The 26,647-nt window shown below is 44.3% G+C and overlaps 1 protein-coding gene across 3 annotated transcripts in view; it reads right to left on the bottom strand.

Moving 5' to 3' along the window:
- LOC119181094 (uncharacterized) overlaps positions 1 to 26,407 on the bottom strand; it is a 56,375-nt gene extending 29,968 nt beyond the window's left edge. The window contains exons 1-8 of one of the 3 annotated variants that reach the window (XM_075883703.1): positions 25,882 to 26,407; positions 20,718 to 20,833; positions 14,716 to 14,768; positions 12,268 to 12,331; positions 11,283 to 11,419; positions 10,538 to 10,619; positions 9,549 to 9,737; positions 5,987 to 6,085 (exon numbers count right to left, since the gene is read on the bottom strand). In XM_075883703.1, coding sequence (XP_075739818.1) covers positions 5,987 to 6,085; positions 9,549 to 9,737; positions 10,538 to 10,619; positions 11,283 to 11,419; positions 12,268 to 12,331; positions 14,716 to 14,768; positions 20,718 to 20,833; positions 25,882 to 25,910 — 769 coding nt within the window. In that variant the 5' untranslated portion in view covers positions 25,911 to 26,407. Of the gene's footprint in view, positions 1 to 5,986; positions 6,086 to 9,548; positions 9,738 to 10,537; positions 10,620 to 11,282; positions 11,420 to 12,267; positions 12,332 to 14,715; positions 14,769 to 17,572; positions 17,770 to 20,717; positions 20,834 to 25,881 lie in introns of those variants that run through there. The other 2 variants (XM_075883701.1, XM_075883702.1) reach the window with 2 other exon arrangements.
- Positions 26,408 to 26,647: the final 240 nt, after the last annotated feature.

The following is a 26,647-nucleotide window of genomic DNA, read 5'->3' as shown; positions in this document are numbered from 1 at the left end:
AAGCTATAATTTTTTTGAAAATCGCTGTTTTCTCGCCTTTTCCAGAAAAACTTTTGCTACCTAGGTGGGTGAAACGAATTCTCCGAAGCACTTCTGCACAGTTTTCAGTGCAGATATTTTGGAACCAGATAGAAAAAGGGTTCCAGAAACTGAAAACTTGAGTTTCAAAAAATTAATTTTTTTGCCATTTTGCGCGATCCCAAAGCCGCGTCCCTCCTTAAAGGGGGACATGGGTCTTAGGGGCTCTCTAATTTACTTTTGAACCAAGTGTGACAAAAGTTGGCATGCTTACTTAGTTTATTCCCCTGATTCTAAAAATGTACTTATTTTTTCTGTAGCTTCATTAGTTAATGAAATAATAAAGATAACGATTTCTATTGTTCTTACCGCAATAGAAAAATAACTACCTGTCATAAATTTATAAATTACATAGGGATTGACAGTAGAAAGTACAACATAGGAAGCACTTTTTTGATTGGGTCATTATTTCTTACTTTACAGTACACTAAACTTCACAGCTCTGAATGTGGCCATTGTGTGGTCACACAAAACACTAGTTTCCTTTTCACGTAAGACTGCCGCATTTTCGAGCGAAGATTGCGACAACGTTGCGAACACGTCGTTAAAAGCAGTCTACCTATTGCCAGTAGCCTCCATTGCGGGGACGGCGAGCATGTTCACCGCAAACGTGTCGACTTTCTGTTTGTCGACGCGCGGCGTACTCCACTCTGACGACCCCTCGCACAGCTCAAGGTCCTTTCGTCAGGCGGGGGGAACCGCGGCATCGGCGCGTTTAGCGATAAGACTGCGCTTCCGTTTCGTCACTACAGAGATTGATACCTCTTGTAGCTTCACTTCTGCTTTTTACTTGCTATCCTCTAACTGATGAGGCTGCAAAACACAGCCGTTCTCAGGGGGTGGACGTTCTTTTGAAAAACGTTCAGCGAACGCATCTTCACCCTAAGGACCCTACTAAGGCTGTTGTCACGCACTTTCAAAGAAACCATCTACAGCTCATGCAAGCCGACAAGGAAGGTGGTTTCGTGGTACTGACAGCCAAAGCCTTTGGTGAAAAGGCTATTCAAGCTCTACGGAAGAACTTCGTACCAACGACGTCACAAGCAAGCAAGGTGAAGGCTAAATAAAGCTATTCTGCTATGTAAAGATTTTCAACTTTTAAAAATTTCTAAGGCTATTAGCACCTCCAGGCAAGCAACCCTGTCAGTGTTCTTCAGTGCAAAAACACACAGGGTTGACATGCCTTTCAGGTGCATTGTGAGTGAACGTGACTCGTGGCAGTTGCACGTCAGTAAATTTTTACTCAAGCACCTTAGCACGGTTGAAGTCGGAGACCCGTTTGCAGTGAAGAACTCGAATGAGGTTACGCAGACTCTGCACTGCCTCCAGGGTGGTGCGTATGGCTTTTCTGTCGATGTTGAAGGCCTTTTCTATTCTGTGCCGCACTCGGAGCTATTCAAAATCGTTAGAACCTCTATTGAAACGAACGGAGTTCTAGTGTTCGAAAGGGCCGCAGGCGTATCTCTAGATAACTTTATAACTTTGTTGGAATTTTATCTTACCTCAACCTTTGTATCACATGATGGCAATCTTTACGTTCAGCGACAAGGGATCTGCATTGGCTCTTGTTTCTCTCCAGTGCTGTGTAACATGTTCTTATCCTCCTTAAACACTGCTTTAGCTCAAGCAATTGACGATGCAAAGGTGCTGAAAGTCTTCCGGTACGTGGACGACTTTTTAGTCATTTTAAACGCTAACCCTCTGACGACCACCACTAGTTCAGTGGATGATATTTTAGCACTTTTCAGACAACATGCTAACGGCCTTTTGTTTACACATGAGCTTCCCACTGACAATAAATTGCAGTTTTTAGACTTGAGCATCATGTTCTCGGAGCAACACGTGTGCTGGGCGTATCATCCACGTTCGCGCCAAGAGCTTTTACCTTTTGATGCAGGTCATTCTAAACTTGTAAAAAGAGCCATTGCAACCATGTGTCTCGAGGGAGCGCTAGTGAAATCTTGCCATCACAGGATGCAGGATAGCTACTTGAATCAGGTTAGGCGGCTGCATTCAGCTGGCTATCCTAACTCTGTCATTGTATCAGTTTCGGAAACCCTCCTTCAAAAGTTCAAGGGCAAACAAAAATGCAGGATAAACGACCTATGGTTGTTCCATATATTCATAAGGTAGCGCACAACCTTAAGAACATGGCGAGCAAGTACAATGTGTCTGTTGTTTTTTTCTGCGCCACGAAAGCTGGCTGGCCTATGCCCACGCATTTCTAAAAAACACTGAGCGCCTCCACCTGTGGAAAAATACACGCTTCGATGTATGTGGTTTGCGTAGTGGGTGTGGTGTACTTAATCCCACTTAGTTGTGGCCGGGTTTACATCGGCCAAACCGCACGGTGTTTGAACGTGAGAATTAAGGAACATGAGCTTTCAATTCGAAATAATTCCGGAGCACATTTGCCTGCGCATTGCCGTTCCTGTTCTTGTGAGGCGAGGTTTTCGAGCGCTTCTGTCCTCGCCAAAAGCCCAGATGCTCTGGCTCGTGAAATAATGGAAGCGTTCTGGATAAAGAAAAAAGGTGACTTGTGGATAAGTGACACGTCAGTTGTCTTGCGCAAGTGTGAGTTTGATTTTTGCACTTCGTTGCTTGATTAGATATGCCGGTTGAACGTCCTCAGTTTATGTCTGTGGTCATATGACTAGGTGAAGTAGTGTGCTCTGCACATGCGTGTGCGGCTATATATTTCCTGCGTTTCTCCTGCAAATAAATCAGTTGCGAGTTGACGCTCTTTCTCTGTGATTATTTCTTCCTGTGGTGCTTTAGGCGTCTAGAATTACCCCTCAGTATAGCGAACCAACTAGCCCAACAACAAGTACTTCTAAGTTCTCAGTAACGTTGTCGGCAACCAACGAGCTCATACGTGAGCTAGGCCTACACCGGTGACTCTGCGACCGCCGTTGACCGCATCGAGTTAGTTATCCTCATTGTCCTCAGCCATAGCGGGGCTCTTTCTAGAGTTCACAGCGAACGAACGACCACCACACGCTCTTCAAAAATTAATGTAGCACGGAACTTTTTTACTGCCGCAGGCAGTCAGTAGCCCCATGACAAAATGGCGCATGTCCGTGCGCGTCGCGATGGTGAAGCAGACGCCGAAAGCGCCCTTTGGCCAATCGGATGCCTAGGTTTTGTCACGCGCCTCAAGCAGCCAATTTAATCGCGCACTAGTGTTTCTCGATGACGCATTTTTGCTAAAAAATCAATGAGCAAGGCGAGCCAGCAGTGGCGGGAAATTGAAGATGAGGAACGACCCTTCCAAACGAGACCAAGATGAACACGATAGCTCGTGTGTAACGGCAACAGTTCGGCGTGGAAAAAAATAGCGATTTTAGCATCAATTTGCGCTCACATTCATCTCACAAGGATGGTATAATTTGATTTTGCGCCAGAAATAATGACGCGAGAAGCTAGAAACTTACCTTAAAAAGAAACTTACCTTAAGCTAGGAACACCTACCTTGGACCCAACGCAAATAGGACAAAATCGAGAATCGCGCTGTTTTTTGATCCTCGGTAATAAATTTTTTTACTCGCTAATAAATCTTCTGCCTTTAGTACGATAGCTGTCTCGTGCAGTGGAGGTTTCACTGGCAGCAATGGCTCTTCTCTCACAGTGACCTGGGCAAGCATGTTTGGCGTTCTGCTTCACTCGAAATACCACTTATTTTGGAAATCTCCCCATATTTGACGGCTTCAAGTTGGAGAGAGATTACTGTGCTTCTAACAGCATCCCTTACATTTTCCATGGCATGAGTGTCTGTTAGATCTTATCAATATTGTGTCTCACAAAAAAAAAAAAATGAGCCTTACACTTCTACCCTTCTGTCATAGGAAGTGTATCATTCTGGCAGACTTAGTGCCTTCATGTAGTAGTATACGAGGAATTATTGGCCAGCTGTCAGCACGTAATAAATCCACGGGCTACATGATGCCAAACAGGCAGATAATAAGTGCCCCACACTGACAGTCATGGCTACTGATCACGCTGACTGACTGAGGCTCCTTTGTTTAATAGGGGAGGAGACCCCAGTGACCAAACTCTCATTTGTCAAGATATCTGAATGAAATTTTCAGGGCATGTTCACCACACTAAAGCTAGCAGAGCTGCGAAGTTTCATGAAGCTGTGTTTTTTAGTTCAAGTTATTGAGGTATAACTGGTTTGAACTGGGTTCACGTGGGTGCCTGAGGAAGTTATGATATATTCCAGGACATAGTAGAAAGCTGAAATTCGTTGTGGTTATTCTTTGATAAATATCCCAGGGTACTAAAAAGCCGTTTTCCTCTCCAAAAAAAAAAAACTTTCACGCAATTGAGTTTGATGTAGCTAATAAGTACCAGATCCATCAAAACTTAATGTTTTTTATTATAAATTAATGACGCCAAATTCAAAAAAAGAAAGAGCTCTGCACACCATGGCAAAGTAATCCAGAAACAGAATTTAAAAAACAGCACACAAATCTGATGAGCGGTCCGAGTTCTGGCTTTCCTCAGCACCATAACTAGCAAAAAAATCCTTTCCGAGAAAACAGGACTGGAAAGTTTGACACTTGCGTTTTCTTCAGAAATCTTTAGCATAATAGGTAAAGTTTCGAAATCACTCAGCGTCTTTCTCGATAGCATGGAGTCGGAGCACATACTGAGTCCCACCATATTGGGAACACTCAGTGCATTTGCGGCTCCAGCCACACTCAACGTGTCGGACTCTTGACTGGCGACTACTGAAGGCACACTTCCACCTCTGCAAGCGCCTTCGCAGTCGGCACTGGCAGCAGAATAGTGGAATCTCGACGCTTGTGCAAACCGCATGGCGTGCCTGCGCGCACAGGACCTCAGCGCTGTCTTCAGCTTCATTGCCGGCATCACGCACAACAACTAAGACCAAGAACAGAGAACCAGCTTAAAAAGAAATCAAGAAGAGAAAATGATCGAAAAGATAGCGTGAAAATCAAAGACAGGCGCAGAAGATGCCAGCCGAGACGAACGTAGCAGAGCAACCACGGAACGAGCGTGCCATCAGAGAGAGCAACAGCCCCCGCTGCTGCGCAGCAGTCAATAGCGGATGCGCTTTCTCCCGCTGTGAGGGCGTTGCTCTGGCCAAGCAGCGCTCAGCATTGCTTCGTGGGACGACGGACGCCAAATAGGGTCTCAACTGTGCCGCCGACGCCCTTTTGCAAGAGGGCTAACCAGAGAAAGAATTTATGCTCAAAACAACCTCAAGATGGCACGGGTCAACCGCAAAATCTCAAAATGGCGAGCGCGCATGCGATATTTGGTTCGATTTTGGCATTTCTCGTGCGTTTTGGTGCCGCAGCCACGAAAATGGCGTTGTTTTCCATTTCGCAGTTGAATTAGGTGCAGGTAATTACAGAATAGGTAGTTTATTATATATACAACACACAAATATGTTTCTTTCTTTCAAAACTCAATTTTCTCATGATTTTTTTGTTTTTAAGAGCCGTGATTCCCGTTAAATGCGCATATATATACCCCATAAAATAGATGAGGGCATAGCCGTCGTGATAGCTCAGTTGGTAGAGTGCCGGTTGCGTCATTCGAAGGTGACAGGCTTGATCCCTGCCCAAGGCAAGCTACCTTTTCATCCCCTTTTCTTTCTTCAAATTGGCATTACACTTATTTTCCTTGGTAGTGTTGTTGTCTATCAGTTCTCATAAATATTGGAAGGTTCTCTGATATTCAGGCGCGGGTTGTGCAAAGAGTAGTTATGAGTGTAACAGACTGGTCCCACAATAATAAAGAAATTGCACGAGGCACAATACCCTGTATGCCAGAGAGAGGCGGGAAGCTGGCAGAGCGTGTCGAACACAACACGTTTGCGCAGAATGCCCTCAGCAGAGATGAAACGCTGAAAAACGTTCAGCAGGACCTCACTCACCGACAGAGGGGCAGTGAGGGATGAGGCGGTACTGATAACAGTGGTACTGCTCCACGCGGTCCTTGGCCCGTTGCACGGCTTGCTTCATGGCCCCCGAACCTGCAAATCCAGGCACTGAATCATCGACTGGCCAGAAAGATAGCGACGGCGAAACTATGCGTATGCCACCAAGAGAATTAAATTCGACCCTGGCCACTTTTCACATATAACTCAAACCTCATTATAACGAAGTTGAAGGGGAGCCACATTTATTTTGTTATATTTATTATTTCGTTATATCGATTATAACAGCTTGTGGCAATGTATGCTCAGATGGGCACACACCTATAAGCATGCGAAGAAGGAAACTGCCTCGCGGCCCAATGTAGCGCTACGCGACCACGCGTGCGACGAAAAATAAGCACAGTCGAACCTCATTATTTAAACACGTTGAATTCAAACTACCGGTTAATTTGAACTAATACTGAGGTCCCATCAAAGTTATGTGTATTCCAATGGGCGAGAACGCCCTGTTATTCGAACACGCAAGTACTTGCGACGGTTAATTCGAACATACCGCGCTCCGAAAATGCTCTCAGCACCATGCCCGATCCCGCGGCGGCACCTCGCAACGCTGCGCGCGAAGAAGGATAAGAAGAAAAGAGAAGAAAAGACTGTGGCAGATCGCTTGCTCTCTCTCGAATGCCGATCTGCGACGCGCTTGTGCCATGCTTCTCCCTTTTCCGTCTCTGCACACAGAGACCCTTCTCCTTTCAAGGCCACAAGCAGAGAGAGGGAAAAAAACAAAGCTGTCGCGGAGAGTCGTCCTTTCTCGGTTGAGAGAGTAGCAGCGAAGACGCAGTCGTTGCCGTCATCTTCAAAGCACGTAAGTGAGAGAGAAATCGCTTTGCACCGCGGCGCCGCTTCTCAGTCATGTGACCCGCTGAGCGCTTCCTCAATCCTCTCCGCTGGCTGTGTGAGAAGGACGGCTCTCTCAGCCGCGCGTGCCGTGGCTGTAAGGTCGGCGCGGTAGTTTTGATAGAGCCGCGTCGAACAAGCGTCAAACTCCACAGAAAACGGTATACTTAACACACTACGGTAGTTTTTTTTTTTATAGACTATTTGATAGACTAATTTAGTTCATTATATCCATTTACCAGTCAATATTACTTCGTTACAAGGTTTAAAATTCATAATTCTCAATGAAGCTTTCAAGGGGAATTTTATTTACTTCGTTATAACCATTATTTTGTTATATTCCATTACGTTATAACGAGGTTTGAGTGCATTCTGGCACCACCTGTACGAGGGAAAGGCTATCAAATTGCATTTTTTGCTGCTGCGTAGCCCGAGACCAACCCAAACGCGACACCACTTGCATAGAGTGAGTACTGCCTGTTCACGCCTTACATTTTGTAGATTACCGTATTCACTCTATCGTAACACGACGATTGTAGCGAGAGGGGCGACATTGCATTACGTTAAAAAAAAAATAAAGCAAACAACAAAAAAAAAACGGTGTGCATCATTGGTCCCTTTGAACAACTTAAATTTTGGTATTCGACTAGTCAGAGTGACTTCAGGTAAAAAAAATTTAGAGAAAGAAAAAAATGCATGTGTTAAGCAAATATCGTATGCTGGAGCACTGGCGGTCCAGCAACATTCGGACTTGGAGCAGATTTGTAGCAACAAGAACAGTGTTTAAAACGCAAGTTTGTAGCTGAAAAAGTGACACCGCTTTTGCGGGTAGTCTCGGGCACTAGAAAACAGCAGAGGGCAGTACAGGAAAATGTCAATGCTGACTGCATGGCCCAAACTGCACCATCGCAGGGCCAAGACACCGTTTTGTAGGGCAAAGGAGCAATTGATTAGCTCAGTGGCACGTCAAATTGCCCACGGGCATGCTTGCATCCCTGCACGTATAAGGGGCATTGGTCAAGCGCAGTAACTTTTTTCCGGAATAGAGACTGGGTCCCCAGTCTCTCCATATCGGGAAACCATCCAGTTTATTGGACGGGTGGATAGCCCCCGTGGTAGCTCAGTTGGTAGAGCAATTGGGCATACTTGCGTCCCTCAAGCGCAGGAATTTTTTCCGAAATACACACTGGGTCTCCAGTCTCTCCATTTCAGAAAACCATTCACTTCATTGGACGGTTGGATAGCCGCCGTGGCAGCTCAGTTGGTAGAACATCGGACACGTTATTCGAAGGTGGCATGTTCGTTCCCTGCCCATCCCAGGAAAACTTTTTTCGTCCACTTTTCTTTCTTCACAATTGCATTGGAATTTTCTCATATAACATCCCCTACTCTTTCCTTGGCACCATAGTCTGTTAGATCTCAATATTGTGTCTAACAAAGAAAACTAGCTTTTAAAAGTATGCTTCTATCCTTGATTTAGGGGGCAGATTGGTCTTGACATTTTTTTGTTTATTTCTTCAGTGATCTTGATCAAACTGCACATGGTTATGCAGTTTTTTCAGCTGAATTCAAATATTTAATTAGTTTTCCTGTAACTCATCTTGTTCCTGAGATAACTTAAGATTACCCCCTATTGTTTAAAGCCACCAAAGAAAGAAAGTGCTTAATTAAAAGTGATACTTAAGATATGCCAACATGGACTAATGACTATAGATTGAAAGTATTCAAGTTTTTTTTCTGGGGGGGGGGGGGGGGGGGGCTTTCTTGGTTATTTTACAGCAAAATCAACTATCCATTTTCAAAAGCAGTTAGAAATGTGTTAAAATTCTGATGAGTAATTAATTAAAAAGGCTTGGGCTTTAAATTCTGCTCCCATACTTGCATTCTACATACATACAGGTTCCCATTGCAAAAAGAATTGTTGTACCAACCCTAGCTGCAGAGATATTGAGGCCTCTAAATTGAAATGTCGTAAATTTACTTTTTTTGAAAAAAAAAAATGGAAAAAGCTGAGAACACACAGCTTCTTCAAAAAGCAACAATCATGGTGTGCATGTTTTGCAATCCTCATAAAGGGGGTCATAAATTCGTAGCAGAGCTTCTAACACAGATGCCTGCAAATTATAAAAAAGCGTCAAAGTCGGTCCCCATTTTTTTGCATCTTTTGCATGTTAACAGCACCAAGAATCTGGACAGTTAGAATGACATTACAAAAAATTACCACTTTTTGGTGTGTGAAAATTTGCAGAGAGATAGAAAAACACTTGCAGATACGAAATATGTCAATTTTGAAAAATAATTTATTTTGTCACTTTTTGGTTCCAAAGACCAGTCTGCACCCTAACGGGGTTGTACATAGGCAGGTAACACTAGCAACTTGTTATGCAGTGAAGGCACACAACGTTTTTGCAGGTGATGTGCCTGCTGTGTCGGCAATCGACACACTTGATTTGTGGACCACCTGCGATTTATTTGTCTGTCGATGACTAGCATCAATCCAGTTTGGCGCAGTGGCGGTTTCAAACATCACAAAAAACTGGCTCAAGCATCAGCTTCACTTTGCATGGTTGCAAGTGGCACTTAGAAGACCAACAAGCAACTTTGCTGCCTAGAGCCAGCACACACTAATCACCCTATCTCAACAACAAGAGGGTTCTCCCCTTACCAGTGTACTTGAAGTCGTGCAGGACCGAATGGGGTGGCACATCAGGCATATGGGCAGCAATCTCACGCTGGGCCTCAAACAGCAAAGCTCCCTTGTTGGCCAGGGCAAGGTAGGCATCGCTCAGCTGTAGCAGACCCTGCTTCAGCCGGATAAGCTTGACCGCTTCGTGCTCCTGAACTTTCTCGAGCGCTGTACCGTAACAAAAACACCACAGAGGTCCTAGTTAGTGCAATTGAACGACCAGAGATGCCATGTCCGCTATGTAATTATCTTCCTTGCCTCATCAGTCGCCGACCCAAATTTCTGGCACCCCACAGCACGCCAATTTTATGATTCATACAACTGCATAACCATTATTTAATTCAGCCCCACCAAACAGGAACAGCGACATTGGCAAACTCTTGGCCGCATAAGAGCACCTCCCCAAAACTCTGAACAAAGTCTGCGAACTCAGAAGTGACATTCGAGTCACCCTTCAGCTAGCTGCGATGAGAGAGAGAACTGTCAGCTGGGGAATGTGCTTCAGTGAACTAGCAAGAAGGCTGCTCCTTGCAGCAGGCTGCTGCTGCTACTCGTGTGCCTTGACGTCACAGAACATCACACACAATAAGAGGTCAATTTTTTCATTTTGGCAAAAATTTTCTTGTAGTGGACTTTGTTATATTGGGATTCGACTGTATACTATGTTACCTGAACATATTAATGAGAACTACGAGAGGAGAGGGACATCACTACCAAGGAAAGTGATGTTTTTGCTAGGCAGTGTTGTCTGTTAGTTCTCATTATTATTGCATCTAACAAAAAAAAATGAACCCTTCAAATTTCTACTCGTCACCTCAATATGAACCTTTTCTTATCCTATTCAGGTTCCACATATCCTAATAATTTGACTTTTACTGACTTCCCATCAGTTAAATAAGACCTGTGCCCCAATCCGAAGTAGCCCAATGCGTGCACTGCTAAACTGGCCTGCAAACAGTGCCACTCACTCTCAAACTGGGCCAGGTCCTTAGCCCGCTCAGCCTGGGCCAGCTTCAGCTCCAGATTGCTTATCTCCTCCACGGTGGCTTTCTGCACAGGAACACATGGCTGCTACATTTGAAGAACAACAAGACAACACACGACACTGTCGAGTAATGCTTTTCTCCGTTTGTTTTTTCTTCGAAAGTACAAGGCAGCCGGTAGATTCTTGAAACCTCCTATCCATAAAGTTTCACAAATATACACTAGAGGGAACTCTGGTACTAGTGTCCGTCTGGGATCTGTAACGCATGGCGCTTCAGCGAGCATGACAATTATGGGCAGTATGCAGACTTGTATAACCTTCGTACTTTCAGCTTCATTTGGCTTCACGTGGCTTGGAGCTGCTTTGTCAAGAAACGAAAATCGGCAAATGTTCAGTAGTTGCACCTCACTATCGTAACCTATTAGGCTCACCAGTTGAAATCAGGTCATGAAACGTTCCCAACAGCTGATTCTTTCATTCGAAACAAAACCGAAACACGGCAATACACAAAGCCACAAGTGCATTCGAGGCCCGCAAGCACGTAGACTAGGTAAATCCGCGTACTACCCATCATTCCCATGGTCGCTGAACGATCGCAGTGCCAGAGTCCCCTAGTTAGTTTTAGGAAACTCTATGCTTCAATCGGAATGGCACTCGAAGTGAGTCCAACTGGTGAACTGCCATCGCACTTTTACACAACGAGATAACCAGAGGTGGGCGCACACTACCTTGGCAGCCCGCTTGAGTTCCTTCTTGATGCGCAGCTCCTTCTGCTCACAAGCAGCCAGGGCACTGCGGGAGTGATCCACCTGCCGCTCCCCTTCCAGGATCAGTTCAAACTGGTGCCGAAACGTCTTCAGGTGCTCTGCAGCATGCAACAGTGAATGGTGTCGGGGTGCTACAACCACAGCAGTTAACACAGATAGCAGATTCCAAGTACCCCCTTAGCAGTCAATTCCTTCCTCACAGAGTCAGGCACTGGTTAGCAGTCTGTAGTAGTGATAGTGGGCCTCTTTCTATCCCAGTTAGGCTGTACGGTGTTTATGTCACATAATCAACTTGTAGTCGACAGGACTATGAACTTGGCCATGTTGGCAATTCATAACTGATCACGTAGCGCAAAAAATATTTGGCGCTCCTGCTTAGTGACTTGTACCATGTTTATCGTACATTTCAATCAGGTTGCATGAAGCTGACACAGTGGTGGGCCGAACAAATCAGAAAGAGAGATAGCGGGGAGTATAAGGGAATTGGGATAAAATTTGGCAAATGAGAAAACTGATTTAGAAATCACGTTTATTTTCAGCACATTTGTCATGAAGTTGCAATCAGACATAACTAACAAGCAAAAATGCCACTTTAGGCCAGAACTGCCATATCGACTTTCGAATAGGATGTGATAAAGAAAGGGGCTCAACATCATCATGCTACGAGCCGCATAATACGGGCCCCCTAGCCATAGGTTGCTGACCCCTGGACTAGGCCCAACAACACATTGAAGAGAAAATACACTGCTGAATACTCCAACTGGTCCAAAAGTTTCAAGGGTGCTTGAGCTGCTCTTTGGAACATTGAAATTAAGTACAGCACCAAAGTAAATGCTCAAAATGTTTTCATAGCCATACTGACACATTATAGGTTATCAAACCAAGCACATGGGCTCCCTCAATGGACCAGCCAGATAGAAACTAGTGAACGGTAGGTGCCACTCACCCACGAAATCTTTCTGGATGTCTGTCCAGAGAGCATTCAGTTCTGCCAACTGTGCCATCACATCCTGCACAATTAATAGAGGCAGGGAATAAAACCAACTTTTGTAAATCACTCCTTTCTACCAGCAAGTGTGCACTACCACATTAACGCCTCCACATTGCCCAAAAATTAATGGTGGCTATCGTGCGGTTCGTGCAGCAGACCGACACGTACACGCTGCTTGGTCAGACGAAAGTGGTCCTCGCTCTTTTCGGGTCCGAACATACTGTTTTAATTTTAACAGCACGACACCATATGCTGTTCTTCACATTACACTCAATCCGGTCAGAAATTACTTTTGTGCCTTCAGCACTGCGCAGTGGGCTATCTCGTGTGTGGAAAGTCCCATTCTGAGCATGAATTTCACAACATCCTTCAAGTTCCTTATGCTTTCATAGTGTGCTGCCGTTACAAGCTTCACACAGTACGTGACCACCACTGGAAGAATTTATACAGCAAAAGCAGTGACAAGGCCACACAACAGCTGATCTTGGAGGAGTAGTTGTATGCCACCACCCCCGCCAATGCCCGTAACCACTATCACGCGGAATGAGAAAAACAAAATTATTCAGGATCGGTATGCACTTGAATCTAAACCCGCTTTACATGGAGATCAAGTATTCTACCACACAGCCAAGCCAGCACTTGAAACTCTTTTGCAAAAGGACAGGCTTCATGTCAGGCAAGGAACAGAGTTAACATATGCAATAAAGCACAGCAGGAGAATAAAACAACCAATCATCCCAATATGAAACCAATAAAAATATGGTTGTTGAAAGCTTCCAACCATTTCCAAAAGACTCAGCCATAACTCTTCATTGTCACCAGCCACAGCGTCAACAAAGTGCACACAATGCCTTAGATGTGAAGCAGGTGCTTCGCTTCACAGCAGAATAACAAATAATGGCACAGTGGGTGCCTTCCTACTTTCCAAAAATTATGATAATCTATGGCTTAGCAAGTATCTAGCGTACAGTTCTGCAATGGCTACTCTTCAAGCTCGTTGAGACCATGCTGCCTGTACTGTGCAGGCCTCAAGATTTCTTTGCTTTATTTAAAAGCACCGTCACCACAGAACCATTCACAAGACACGTGAAGGCACATTATCAACTTTCTTACGAAAATCAATTTCTGCTATAGTAAACTCTCGACCCTTCCTTCTATGAAACTTCTGCACATGAAGTAAGAAAAAAATGAAAATTTAAGGCCCCGTTTTTTTTTTATTTGTTCATTTGACACAGTATTAATGATACTAACGAAAAATGATGCCAAGGAAAGTATAGGAGATGTTGTGAAAGTAACAGTAATACAAATAAGAAGAAAGAAATGTAGACCAAAACATAACTTGTCCTCGGAAGCTATTTCTTTTTTTTTTATTGCTGCCATTCTGCCACTGAAGAAATGCCTGAAAAATCAGCTACCTCACTTGAAACCTGCATGCTTGCCAATCTAGGATATCATAGTTACAAGTAAACGGGAGCAGGGCAAGCGCGAACGCGTGCTTGTCTCCCGCTTCAAAAGGCCCACTTTAAAGGAATACTACTAAATTCTTCCTGCCAAGATTTTCAACTAAATCAAAAGATTTGGTACCGAAATTGATAGACACAACCTTCATCCCAGATGGAAACTACAGGAAAATAGTGAATTTAATGTGTTTTTCACAAACTGAGGCGTCTTGCGACCACACCGTGATTTATATGTGGTGGTGTTTGGCGATGCCACCAATTCCCGAAGTGGTCAAGCCAACAATGTCAGCCATCGCCACGTCTCTTGACTCGATGATCTCCCCCTACGGTTCCCAGAACCAGTATAGAGAGCACCGGTAGCGAACTATGTTCCCTGCTGAGGTAAAGCATCAGCGTTATTGTGAAAAGGGGAAAGTGTAATGAAAACCGAGGTGGAGAGAAGGAAGATGGGGGCAAGAACATGTGCATCCAACATGCGCCTCGGCAATCGTGACATCACGGCTCGTGTTCGCTTGCAGCCACAGCGTGTTGGCAATCTATGAAAAAATACAGCCAACTGTTCAAAAATACGAGAAATTAACTCTGTTTATCGTAACAGTCGCACCTTCCAAATAGAATTCCGAAGTTACATCAGATTTTACAATTTTGTTCAGTATCCCTTTAGGCTATTTTCACTTTGTATGCACCATACTTTTATGGCAGCAGCATATAAAATGTAATTTGTAAAAGTACAAAGGTTTGACAAATGTTCAACATATAAGGATGCAGTTTCAATGGGAAGGGTAGGAAAATTGTAAGTGCACTGAAATAGGATCGTTATAACAGATTGTTATATCTAGGATCATTATAACTGCGTTTGACTGTATGAAATGTATGATTAAGTGTTTCTTTGGCCACTTGAATCCGACAAGCATATACACGCACAACCGGAGTAGTTCCTCACCTGAATTATCCTATTCTCGTCAGCCTGTGCCCACAACACCATGTCCTGGGCCACTGCAAGAACAAACCAAGGACAGCACTGAATAACACATCTCCAGTGTTCATACGGATAACTGAACACAAAAACTAAAAAGGCAGTAATTGAAATTAAAACTATACTTTCTTCTGAAAGGGCCAGAGATCTCGCATACAGAATTTTACATTGAGCCAATGCGGCCGAAAAGCAAAATATAAAATCGAAATTCGTAACCAGATTTCTTTGTTTCAAATTTAAAAAAAGAAACTTTCATAATTGCTTTCTTGTTTCACAGTCAATCTTAACTTTAGTCAATCCCGTGACTTTAGAAAATTATTTTCTAATGTCACGGGATTGCAGACAATAAAGTGCTCAAACAATTTATCAATCTAAACTTATTCAGTTTCCCTTTAGCATTCCTTTAAGGGTTCAACCGTAAAATTCAAGGACAGTAAAGAGAGCCTCATTTCCAAACTTGACTTTACATTTCATATTGTAGACAACTCGATGATATAACTGAGACAACAAACAGATAAAATCAAATAACATTTACTACCTTTGGCTCACACGAGCCATTGCTAGGCATGGCAAAGCACCACTAGCCATCATTACGCAACAGTAACAAACAAGACAGTTCTAATGACTGCTGGTTGAACAAAAGTAAATTATATGGCCTTTGAGGTCAAGTCTGTGTTTTACATTAAAAGATAACTAACTGGATTCCCAGAGGAGCCAAGCACGTTAAAGGGAGACAGAGAGTTAGGTGGGCAGATGAGATTAAGAAGTTTGCGGGTATAAAATGGCAGCAGCAAGCACAGGACCGAGTTGACTGGCGGAACTAAGGCCTCCGAGTGACGGGAGGCCTTTGTCCTGCAGTGGACATAGGCTGATGATGATGATATGTTTTTGATCAGAAATCACAGTTCTGCCGCTACAACTTTCCTACAATCAGACTTCCGCCCCTTGCAGAGCAAGGCAGCCCTCTTTTTGGCCTCTCCGATTGTACACCAATTTTGACCATTGAGAAAAAACTGCACAAGAAAAACTCACTGGATGTTTACAAAAGGGCAGAAGTTTAAGCGAAAGAATGAAACTTGAAGAGATAAAGTTTGTGGGAATCGAGGCTAGCTCGCCGCCTGTGTCAGGCTTTGCCACCTCTTTCTGTGTTCTCGTGTCCCGACATGACTCCCCCCCATCGCGGTCTGCCGCGCTGGGGGGCGGAGATTGACGTTTAACACCTCTCACCCGATAGCGGATGTCGACTGTGGCGCTGCGCACCGAGTTTCTCTGGACGTTCGCACGCGTGCGTCAGGAGTGAGAGAGAACTCCTTCAGGACGACATGAGATAAGCATGCACTTCTTTTCCGTCCGCCGGCTCAAACCCCCCCCCCCCCCCCCTTTTGAACGCTAGGCCGAAGAGCGGTGTGATGTCCTAGTGAGTAGTTATACTACGCAGACCCGTACCTGTCGGAAGCCAACGCGAACGGAGTTTTGCCCTCACTTCAGCGACCGGGCCTTTTTGTCCCGGTGTCCCCGTAAATCACCTTTGCCCACGGAGATGTACTCGCGGCACCCTGTGTAGTACTTCTCGCTTGGGGCGTGGATAAGCCCATCTTCTTTTCCGCCGCCCCTTTTGCAACGGCTCTGTACTGCGTTTTGGTGTTGCCGCAGGCAATGAAGTGTTGCAACCTTGAGAAGTACAGTGTTCTTGCCATGGCAACTGTTGACGCGTGCCCTGCGGCTCACTAAGACTGGACCCACGCTAGAGGCCGTAATCCTTCGGGATACATGTGCACTACAAGTTTTTACCACCAGGTAGTCACTATAGCAGACATTACGACAAACAGACTCTTTTTCAACTGTAAACGAAGGAAATGCTACTTGTCAAAACATCGGCTACAGAGACACTAGTATTGTTGAATTTTTATTTCGCAGGCTGTTTGTTAGTTTTGCAGCTCATATTGCACCTAAGCCTTCCAGTGACACCATGTATTGTCCACAGCATGCCTAACAACAGATCACGAAGTGTCAGGTCATTCATGCTTACTGCACCGAATTTCTTGCTCGTCCTGCAAGACATTACTGTGATTAGTGTGACAAACAACAAGCAACCAGCACCAACTGTACAGTAAAGTAGTATGCAGCTACAGCTCACCTTCTCAGCTTTTCCATTAATAACGTGACCACTCAAGACCCAAACCGTAACAGTGCCTCGGTCCAGAGATAAGTCTCAAAAGCATGAAATCCCTTCTTTTAGGAGACCCTTCACAACAACATTGGTCTTACTGTGGGTTCACAGAGCGGACCTTCTGGGTGAATAGTTGATGTGTAACGTTGCACGCAGATTTTGTAGCATAAGACATCGTTTGAAAGTAATGAGTTGATAGAACTTCTTCAAGCATGTGCCTGAAGCTGCACTGTACAATACTGAAATTCAATCACTGCAGTTTTTGACACACAGTGAAAGTTGTCTGAGCTTGCAAACAGGCCAGTACAAATCAGCGGGTCAAGGTGGCTGCAACTCTACAGCACCTGCACTTTTTTTTTTTTCCAAGAGAAGCATGAATGATTACACACCCAAGATGGAAATTGTTATTGCCTTTGAAAAGGCATAGAATAACGGTCCGACAACAGCTGCACCGTTGGCGTTTCGAGCGAATTAATAGCTATCAAACAAATACAGCTACTTTCGTCAGTATTTTGCACAAAAGGCAGCTTGCACAAATCCAGAGATAAGCAAGATTAAAAGGATGAATCATGATGACTTCATGCAGCTTGGCTAACCCTCATGCAAAAATGTGTCGCAACAGTGCAAGTCAAAAGAAAAAGCAATAGATCTCACCGTAACCACATCTCTTGAAGAGCTTTCCTACTTAACACAGCTACTTCAGAAATACCTTACTGAAAACACCTTCTTGACACTTCTGCACCACGATCAAATGCTGAAACAAAAAGTGGGACACTGAAATGCAAAGCTTCGCAGCGTTTGCAAGTGAAGCAGTTTTGAAGCTGCTAGCAGTCAAGGCAATTGCAGTCACCATGAAATGACAGCACAAGGAACTACACTTCAATGCACCTGACATGTGAATGGACAAAACTGACTTTCAGCGATGCGTAACAACAGCCTCACTCTCCCGGGTCAAGGACAATACGTATGCCACATGATTCACACATTTGATTGTAAAAGATTTTCTAACCAGCTCTCACCCCATATGCAGGGTATGTTTGTTCCCAAGCATCTGTACCAACCACAGATGCTGTCAATTTGTAGCAGCAGAGAATAGTGGCTGTAAGACATTCAAGGTCAATTTGCTACATAATATAAAAATTCTTAACGTGTTTTTACAGTGGACTGCTGCATATACTTTGCAGCCTACATAACAATGCCGAGAGCTAGGCCCTTCATACCTCTTCTACCCTTTTCAGAGTATTCAATGCCACTGGAATGTGACATGTAAATTTTACTTACAAAAAATTATGACAAAGCTAAAACCGTTTACATCCCCTCTCCTTGGTGCATACATCAACTCACTGACTCATATCACGAGTCTGAATGAGCCAGGGTGAGTAATATTTTGGAGAGTTTGAGTCCGGGCGAGTCCGGTTCAGGAAAGTTTTCAAGAGAGCGAGTCTGGACAAGTCTAAAGCGCTAGATATATTTCTTGAGTGAGCCTGAGTGAGTTCCACCTATGTTTGCAGACCCGTGGCACCAAGTGATGCAAGAGGATAGCCAGACAGTAGGCTAATGTATCTGTGCTAAAGTTTCAGCATTCACTTAGTGGCATATAAACCACCCAAATGCTATAAAAGTATGAGAGGGCTTGCTGCTAAACCAGCTAGCCCATTACTTAAAGCTCAAATGCTATGGCGCAAAGAGAAGCGAAGACACTAACTGACAGAGAGTTTTGCTTGAAATCTCTTTACACTGTTGTTTTCAGGAATCTGTGCAGGAGTTTATCACAGGTGTAAGATTTATTCCAGAGTCTGACATGTTTCAAAGAAACGCAACCCCTGAAGGTATCCCCTTCAGAAGCAGTTGCGTGCACAATTTATTTTTGCAAAATGTGTCAACTTGTGGTCGAGAGAGAACAAAATACTACATTGTTCATGAGATGGACCTTCTGTGCAGATAATACGGCTCAACTTGACCTCAGTCCGTTGTGTATGATCGTATCGTATCACTTCGGTGAAGGGACTACAATGTTCAATGAGCCGTTCAAAAAATTGCTTTTCTTTTCTCAAAATGATTACAATGAAAACCTGATTGCACACATATCACTTCTTTTTCTTTCTTAAAATGTAATATTGAGTGCCACAAAATTGTGTTATACCAATGTGACACATTTGTCGACACTGCATCATAATGCGTGCCTGAAGGCGATATATATATAAATATCCATACTGATCTTCAGTCTCAAAAGACCATTAGATGTTGATGTACTCTTTAAACTTAACGACAATCACAGGTGCCACTGCTTTTGCAGAGAGATATATTTTCTAACAGATTTATGATAAAAAGATATACATGCAACATAATGCTGCAAACATCCACAAAGATGTACTCTGTGAGCTCCTCTAGATCGTATTAATGCAACGACACTGCACATTTGTACATGCTGCGAGCTTCAGATTTTACATGCTATGCATAGTGATGACAACAGCCAACATGTGCTAACTGCATAGCGGTACACTAACACATGGTTATTTATGGTGGCAGATTAAACTAGTATATACAAGTTTTTTTTTTTTTTTTTAGTTAGCACTCCAATACTGCTCCTTTCAGAAACATGCTGTCATTGACATCAGATTAAATACAGCTGTTTTCCCCCCTTTTTTTGGCAGGCAGTTTTCCAACTTATAAATTATTGCTGTTGCGTCATTCTGCACAAGTGGGACAATTCAAGATTGCATTTCAAGAAGTTATTTCTGTTTTTAGACTAGTTTTGTGATGTTGAGTTGATGAAGAAAGAAACAATGTTTTTGCAAGTGCTCCCAACACTAGAGGCAAAAGTTGGGCTAGCTCATGCTTGGGATGTAAAAACAGCACAAAAATCGCCATCTCTTCTACAGTCTATACTTTTGCGCTGTTTTTAAATCCAAAAGGTGCGCCCAAGCATGGGTGCAGGAACCTAAGGCAGCGGTGCCCTTGGACATGCAAAAACCCCAATACGATTATTATGAGACAAGCCATAGTAGCAAATGTTGCCCACCTGGTGTTCTTTAACATGCCCTGGCATTGCCCACTACATGTGCTTCTAGCATCTCACTTGCATCCAAACGCACGCATTGCGGCGAAGATTGAACCCGCAACCTTCAAAACGGCAGCGGACCACTGTAACTGCAGTACCCTTGAGGCGGACAATTCCATGAATTCGGGTACTCGTCAGCAGCGTGGTGCCATCAAGAAACCAAGGGCACTATTTCAACATTCCATTTTTTTAGAGGTTAAAAAAATGCGTTGCTGGGCTGATTGGTTCATAATCTTAAAACTTGGAAGCACAAATTCAATGAGACAACAATCAACAATTATTGTGACACATCTGCTGTGCAGCACAGTAAGAAAAAACTGTTCTAAGAAACTTAGTTGTGATATGAATATACGCAGCTGTGCCGATCCTGATAAGCATTATAGAATGTGATGTGCAATGCACCTGCATGCACCACTCGGCTGTGTATATATTGCGAGCACATTTATTATACTTCATCATTCTCACTTGTACATAACCGTCATCATCGCCATTGAGCTCGTTCATTGCTGTTCTGGGCAGAGGAAGATATAGCGGAATAAACGCTTCTGCTGGCCCTGCCCGGTGCAGTCTTCCTGCATCTTTCAATATTTAGAAACACTTCTTAATAAAGCTTAGTTGCAAGTTTGTGACCTGTCCTGTCTATCTGCGTTCCTTTTTGCCGTGGTCGATTTTGCACTTCCAAGTTTTAACGTTCCACATTTTTGTGGTCGCACCGTGTGAGGCTGTCGGTGGACTCACCAGCATTCTGTGCCGTAAGGAAAGACTTCATGGCGAGCCGTATGTCCCGGAGCTCCGATATGACCAGGTTGAGGTCAGCGTGACCCCCGTTCAGTGCCTTGAGCCGGGCACCACTCCTGCAAGGTAAGCAAGAACAAACTCAATTCTTCAACCAGGCATGATGCATACGTGCAAACTGTCGCCCACAGGTAGTCTGTGTATTAGTGCCGTACTACGCCGAAGAATTCACATACAGAGACACAAAAATTCCCTACTTCAGGAATTTTTTTTCCCTACAAACGTTGAAGAAATTCCCAGCATATTTCCCTGTCCAACAGTACTAATTTCCGCCCCCATCCATGCACACACATACTATAACTACACGTGTCTCACGTACTGGTGACTCTTAAAATCTTTTTTAAAATTCATATACTGTTAGTTCACTGCAAATTGTGGGCTTCAAGTCAAACACCAATAGTAAACTATAAATCGCTTCACGTAAATATCAGAAGCAAATACGAAGGGATATGCTTGCATGGTGCATGCACCAGAACCGATTACAGCAGATGAAGGCACACTGTGACCACTAAGTATCTGTCATCATAGAATTTAACCATTCCTAAAATTCCCTGCAATAGCTCAAACATTTCTTTTTTCCATTTGGCTCAAAATGACAGGCGAAAATTCCCCAAAAAAGGGAAAATTCCCTGCACCAAACGTTACTGCTACGTATCGCTGTTATGGAAAACCAGTTACGCAGGTTGCAGGTTCCACAAGACAAAGGCTCATCCGCATGTAGTGTTCTAGGACTAACACATCATTGACAATTATACTGCAGATTTCCTTTGATTATCATAGAACTAAAAGAACTCTATAGTGCACTCTACGCACTGCATCACATGGAACACAGGTCTCACACATTTTGTGATCGCCGTTGCTCGGACTGGGCCCAAAACATGTCCTGCAACTTCTCTACTAAAGGGCCACTCACCTGGTTTGACGATTTTGAGCTGACAAGCGCAATGCGTAGCCGAGGCGTTCATGATCCCATCTGCCAAAATTTGCAGTGCTACGCGCCGTGGAGATGGGTGAAATTTCAAGATTAACGCTGCTCCCCCCTCCCTTCTGCAGGCGCACGCCCAGAGAATGAGGGCATGACGTGCACGTATGAATGGCCCTACGTACATGGAAATGCAGCGACGTTGGTCTTCTATGTAGACGACTCTGCTCTGACGTTGCAAACAGTGGCACGTGACATGGCGAAAATTATTTAACTCATCATGCATAGTTTATGTAATTTGTTGCTTGAAGAGATTTATAAAGCTCAAAATAGATGATAAGACACAATAAGGGAATGTGAGCGTCTTTTTTCCATTTTTCTCCTGTGAATTGCAACGAGATGGGGGGCTAATGTGTCGGCATTTCGCATGCGTTCGTGTCCCCACTGTCAGCGCATTGAGCAGATGACCACCGTGGAACGCTCCTACGCGTTCGCGCAGCTTGTGCTCATCTATTCAACCGTGTCTAAGCTAGCGTTTCCCAACCATCTGGCAGAAACAGGCAGTAGACCACAAAATAATGCTGGTCAACAAAGCAACGCCGCTTCGGGGGTTGGACTTGTTTGGGCACGTCATGCGCACGTAACCTCTTGGTCGGATGCCTGAGAGGGTGGGGAAGAGATTTGGCTTGCGAAGGCTACGCGGAGGACCGGCAAGAGTTTCGAGCTTGCCTCCTCTCATCCTCGTTTCGCGCTGCTTCGAAAAACCCGTTTTCTCCGCTCGTGACAAACCGATTCAAAAAATGTTTGTGGCAAAATGTTCCTCATCGAACACCCAACAACTTCCACTGTAACTAAAATTTGGTATGGGGCCTGCTGAGTGGCCTTTTAACAAAATAGCTGACACACCCCTCTCATACACCACATATTCCACAATATGTGACACAACCAATAAACCCAACAATTCCCCGTTAATTGTGTAATTGGTCAAATGTTCGAGTGGTTCATATTCTGGCCTAACGAGGCCTTAAACAATCCACCTTTAGAAAAAGTGCCTTTCCACCCATATAACTAGGCCGAGTGCAGTAAGAATGCCTAATATCTGCCCAGTTTATTCTTTCACCTTCGACATAAGGGGAACTGGCAGGCATACATATGCTGTCTTGCGCCACACATTGCAAGCCACTGTGATAACCTCAAGGCCAGTTTGCGCAGGCTTGCCAGAATGACAGACGGCTGCAACCTAATGAATCGTGGTAGTGTTTCAATGATGTAATCTGAACACTAAAACCGAATGTTTGTGAAAGAAGGTCTTAGAAAAAAAGGAACTGGTTTAGAATGGCCAGCAAACGGTATGCAACAGGATTCCTCGCAGAAGATAAAGGAATGTAACCATTTACCCTTCAAGGGTAAAGGGTTGATCAAGCCCATAGCCAAAAAAGTGGAGAGTGGGAGGGGGGGGGTCTCAGAGGAGAGGCCCAGGCTTTCCCCTGACATTGAGGGGAAGTGTTTTACCAAAACTAATGAAAAAAAAGATATTTTTCAAGACCTTTAGCAAGTGGGCACCAACCCCGAAAAAGTTCCTTGCTTACCACAGGCCTGCTGGTGTGAAGAGGGAAGGGGGGTCGTTGGCTATGCACCTTTGGTTACAGGGTATTTTTAAACAAGAGGGTAACGTGAAAGTTGCATGCGTGTAATCATACATGATGCACAGATGGCAGCGCCTCCTTTGAGCATTGCCAAAACGTGAAGACATGGAGATTAGACAACACCTTGCAGAAACAACTATCGCCTGACAGAGGACGCACTGTCAGGCAAACAGTTAAGAGCAAATATAGCAACCGGAAGAGAGAAGCTGATATGCCAGCTGATAGCATGAACAGGCCGCGATGTGTCTGACCGCGCATTTAGAGGTAACTTATTGATTGAGCTAACTTATTTTTCTACTGCAATGAATGAGAAGACTGTGCAATTTGCTTCCATGCAAAATGTAGAAAGCAACTGGTTACTTTATAGACAAGAAATAATGTTGCTTGTTCAATACGTGCGGCTCCTCTGAATTCATTTAATGCCGAAAAGTGCTTTACAAAAAATGCCTTTGAAACCACTTGAACAAAATGCCAGGGCTGTGCGTAAGGCGCAGCCCTGGCATTTTCACAAACTTGTGAAAGTAAATAAAAATGAAAAAATATGTCATATTGAGAAAAAAAAGAACTTTTCTTGCTCTCATCTCCCCTAAAACCTTGATTCTCTCCTCCAGGCAAACATAATTTACCTAATTTTTTTAAGCATTTGGCAGCATATCTCATCAACTGCTGATGATCAAAATAAATAGCTTATGTATCCATTCACTAATTTCGCCATTGATCCATTGTTTCCTAATTGTCCAATCAATATAGATTGGGTAATGCCAATCTACAGTCATTAAGTGTTATCTGAAATATTTATAGGTTCAATTCTCTGACCTCCTCCATTTTCAATTTACATAAATGAGCTGCCCGCTGATATTTTTTCATCCATCTGGCTCTTCGCCAATGATTGCATGCTGTACCACTGTGCATATCATTGAGATGCTTTTACAGCGTGACTTCACTACCAGTAAGAAATGGTGCACTCCGTGGCTTGTGCAACCAAACGGCAATAAATGTATGTCTCTGCACATATTGCAGAAAAACACTCATATTTTATTCTTTGCATTCCCTTCATGTTGAGCTTAATTCATAATTTGGTACCTGCCACTAACAAGTACCAAGGCTCATTAGACAGTCACTCTCATCACCACTAGCGATCTGCAACCTAGCATATGACACATTTATCCACCTTAAATTGTAATTTGCATCGGCAATATGGAATCCACCTTCTTGACCCACTAAATGTCACCCGAAACTGCCCGGTTTATTACATTTCAGTACGACCATCGGCCGAGTGTCAAAAACATCAATCATTTTTGGACGTTAAAACATTAGCACTTCGACAAACTCTGGCTCGCACCTCTTTTAAAAACTCCACTATAAGTTCGAACACTTATGTTACCAGTTTTTGTTTGCCAAACCGAACGTTCCACCACCTGTCAAGCTTACCCAGCCTTCAAAGAATTCACGGCTCTACCAATACCTTCGACTCTTTCTTGCCATTAGCTTTAGAAGAATGGAATAGTTTACCAGACCTTGCTGTAACTGGGCATGACCCTGTCAAATTTAGAAATGTGCAAAACAAAGTTTTTCTAGTTTTGATGCATAAATTATGCTGAATTTCTTGATTTTCATTTTTTTCCTCTTGGAAGGATTTTTCTACCTGCGTATTTTGGCAGTCTTGGAATTTCACCTCGGTCCTTTTTTAATGTTACTTTTACAGTATCTGCTTCATTGTTGACTGGTTGAGCGTTCCTTTTCCATGTATGCACCCGAAGAACGTTCTCGCCGCAGTGAACGTTCTAGTCAACCAAAAGACGAAATCAATATCAAGCTCCAGCAACACTGAAATCATTATGCGCAAAACGTTCAAAACGTGCTTCTAGACGCGCCTTATTTTCTCTCCCCACGGGAATTTCAACCACGCGTCGCTTGCCAAAACACACACGAAGAGTGCTTTGCCCTTGGGACTCCGCAGCAAAACGTCCGGAGAGTACTAGAAAGCACACCTACTCGGATAAACAAAGTGCGGTTATAACTACGTTTCGCCAAACGTGTCTGCCTTTCAACCAGTGGTAACGAGAAATTAGTGATTGATTGATTTGTGGGGTTTAACGTCCCAAAACCACCATATGATTATGAGAGACGCCGTAGTGGAGGGCTCCGGAAATTTCAAGCACCTGGGGTTCTTTAACGAGAAATCAGTGTAACGATCTCTCAGGAACAATGAACATAGGCCACTGTCCAGTGTTTCTCAAACTTTCGACTCCACATCATTGAGATTACCATCCCGAACAACCTACGAGACCCAAAAATACGGCCCTGCGTCTACGGGTCACGGCGACGGTGTAACGGTTTGTTCCCTTCGCCCGACGTGCCTCCCAGCAAGCACGGCAAGACCGAGTGGGCTAGACTAGTTCGCCGAACGGCAGTCACTCGTGCGAGTTGACACTGCACTGCATGCCAGAGTGCAACGAACAAAAACGCTCATTCACGCTCCGTGAACGTACGGCAGCAGCGATTACTGCGTGCGAGACGTTTTGCGAGGCACACTTACCGCCGAATGGCCCGGCTGGCTCGGTCCATGGCAAGGCAGGCAGGGGTTAAGCGGGGCACACAACACACAGGTTGCAAACAAAAGGTGCTCAAGCGAGCCGCATCTCCCCGCTTGGCGACAGCGCAGGTGCGACAGAAAAAGACTTCAAGGTCGAAGCCAGAGTTGGCGCAATCCCTGGTGCTGGTCACGCTGGTACGCCGGCTCGCCGGCAGGCAGTAGTGCGAGCAGCTGAGAGCGGCTGCAGTAGGTTAAGTAGGCTTAGCATCGATAACGCCGACGCGGGCTACTGCGCGAACCGGTCGACGAAGCTGCGGTCCAGCGCGAAAAATGAACTGCGCGCAGTGCCATTGATGGCGCTGAGTGTCTTGAATAAACGCTGCGTGCCAACTTATTCCAACTGCAAGCGCTGACGGCTTTCCCGCTGCAGCTGACAACGGCGGCCAACAACGAACGGGACCGCAGATTCGCAGAAATCGCTGGTTTCCGTCAGTTGCTCTTCCCTTCCATTGGCCAACGCCTCCTCCAAACGTTGCCTTGGCTTTCTTTCTCTCATATGTTTCTGCCCTTTCTTTTCTGAAGTTTAAGCCAAAGCCGATCCAACATATATCATATAGTTATCCAAATTTTTAGTGCGCTATTCGACAGTTGACTCTTTTTGCGGTCTGCCTCAAATCAAAATGCCGCCTATTGTCACTGCCATAGAGTTTCTTAAATATACTCCATGGTTGCTGTATAACGCCTCTATTTTTTTCAGGGACTTTATCGC

Source organism: Rhipicephalus microplus, unplaced genomic scaffold, assembly GCF_043290135.1.
Source record: "Rhipicephalus microplus isolate Deutch F79 unplaced genomic scaffold, USDA_Rmic scaffold_20, whole genome shotgun sequence".
Lineage (NCBI taxonomy): Eukaryota > Metazoa > Arthropoda > Arachnida > Ixodida > Ixodidae > Rhipicephalus > Rhipicephalus microplus.
Note: the sequence above shows the minus strand (reverse complement) of the source record. Positions and strands in the feature narration are given on the sequence as shown.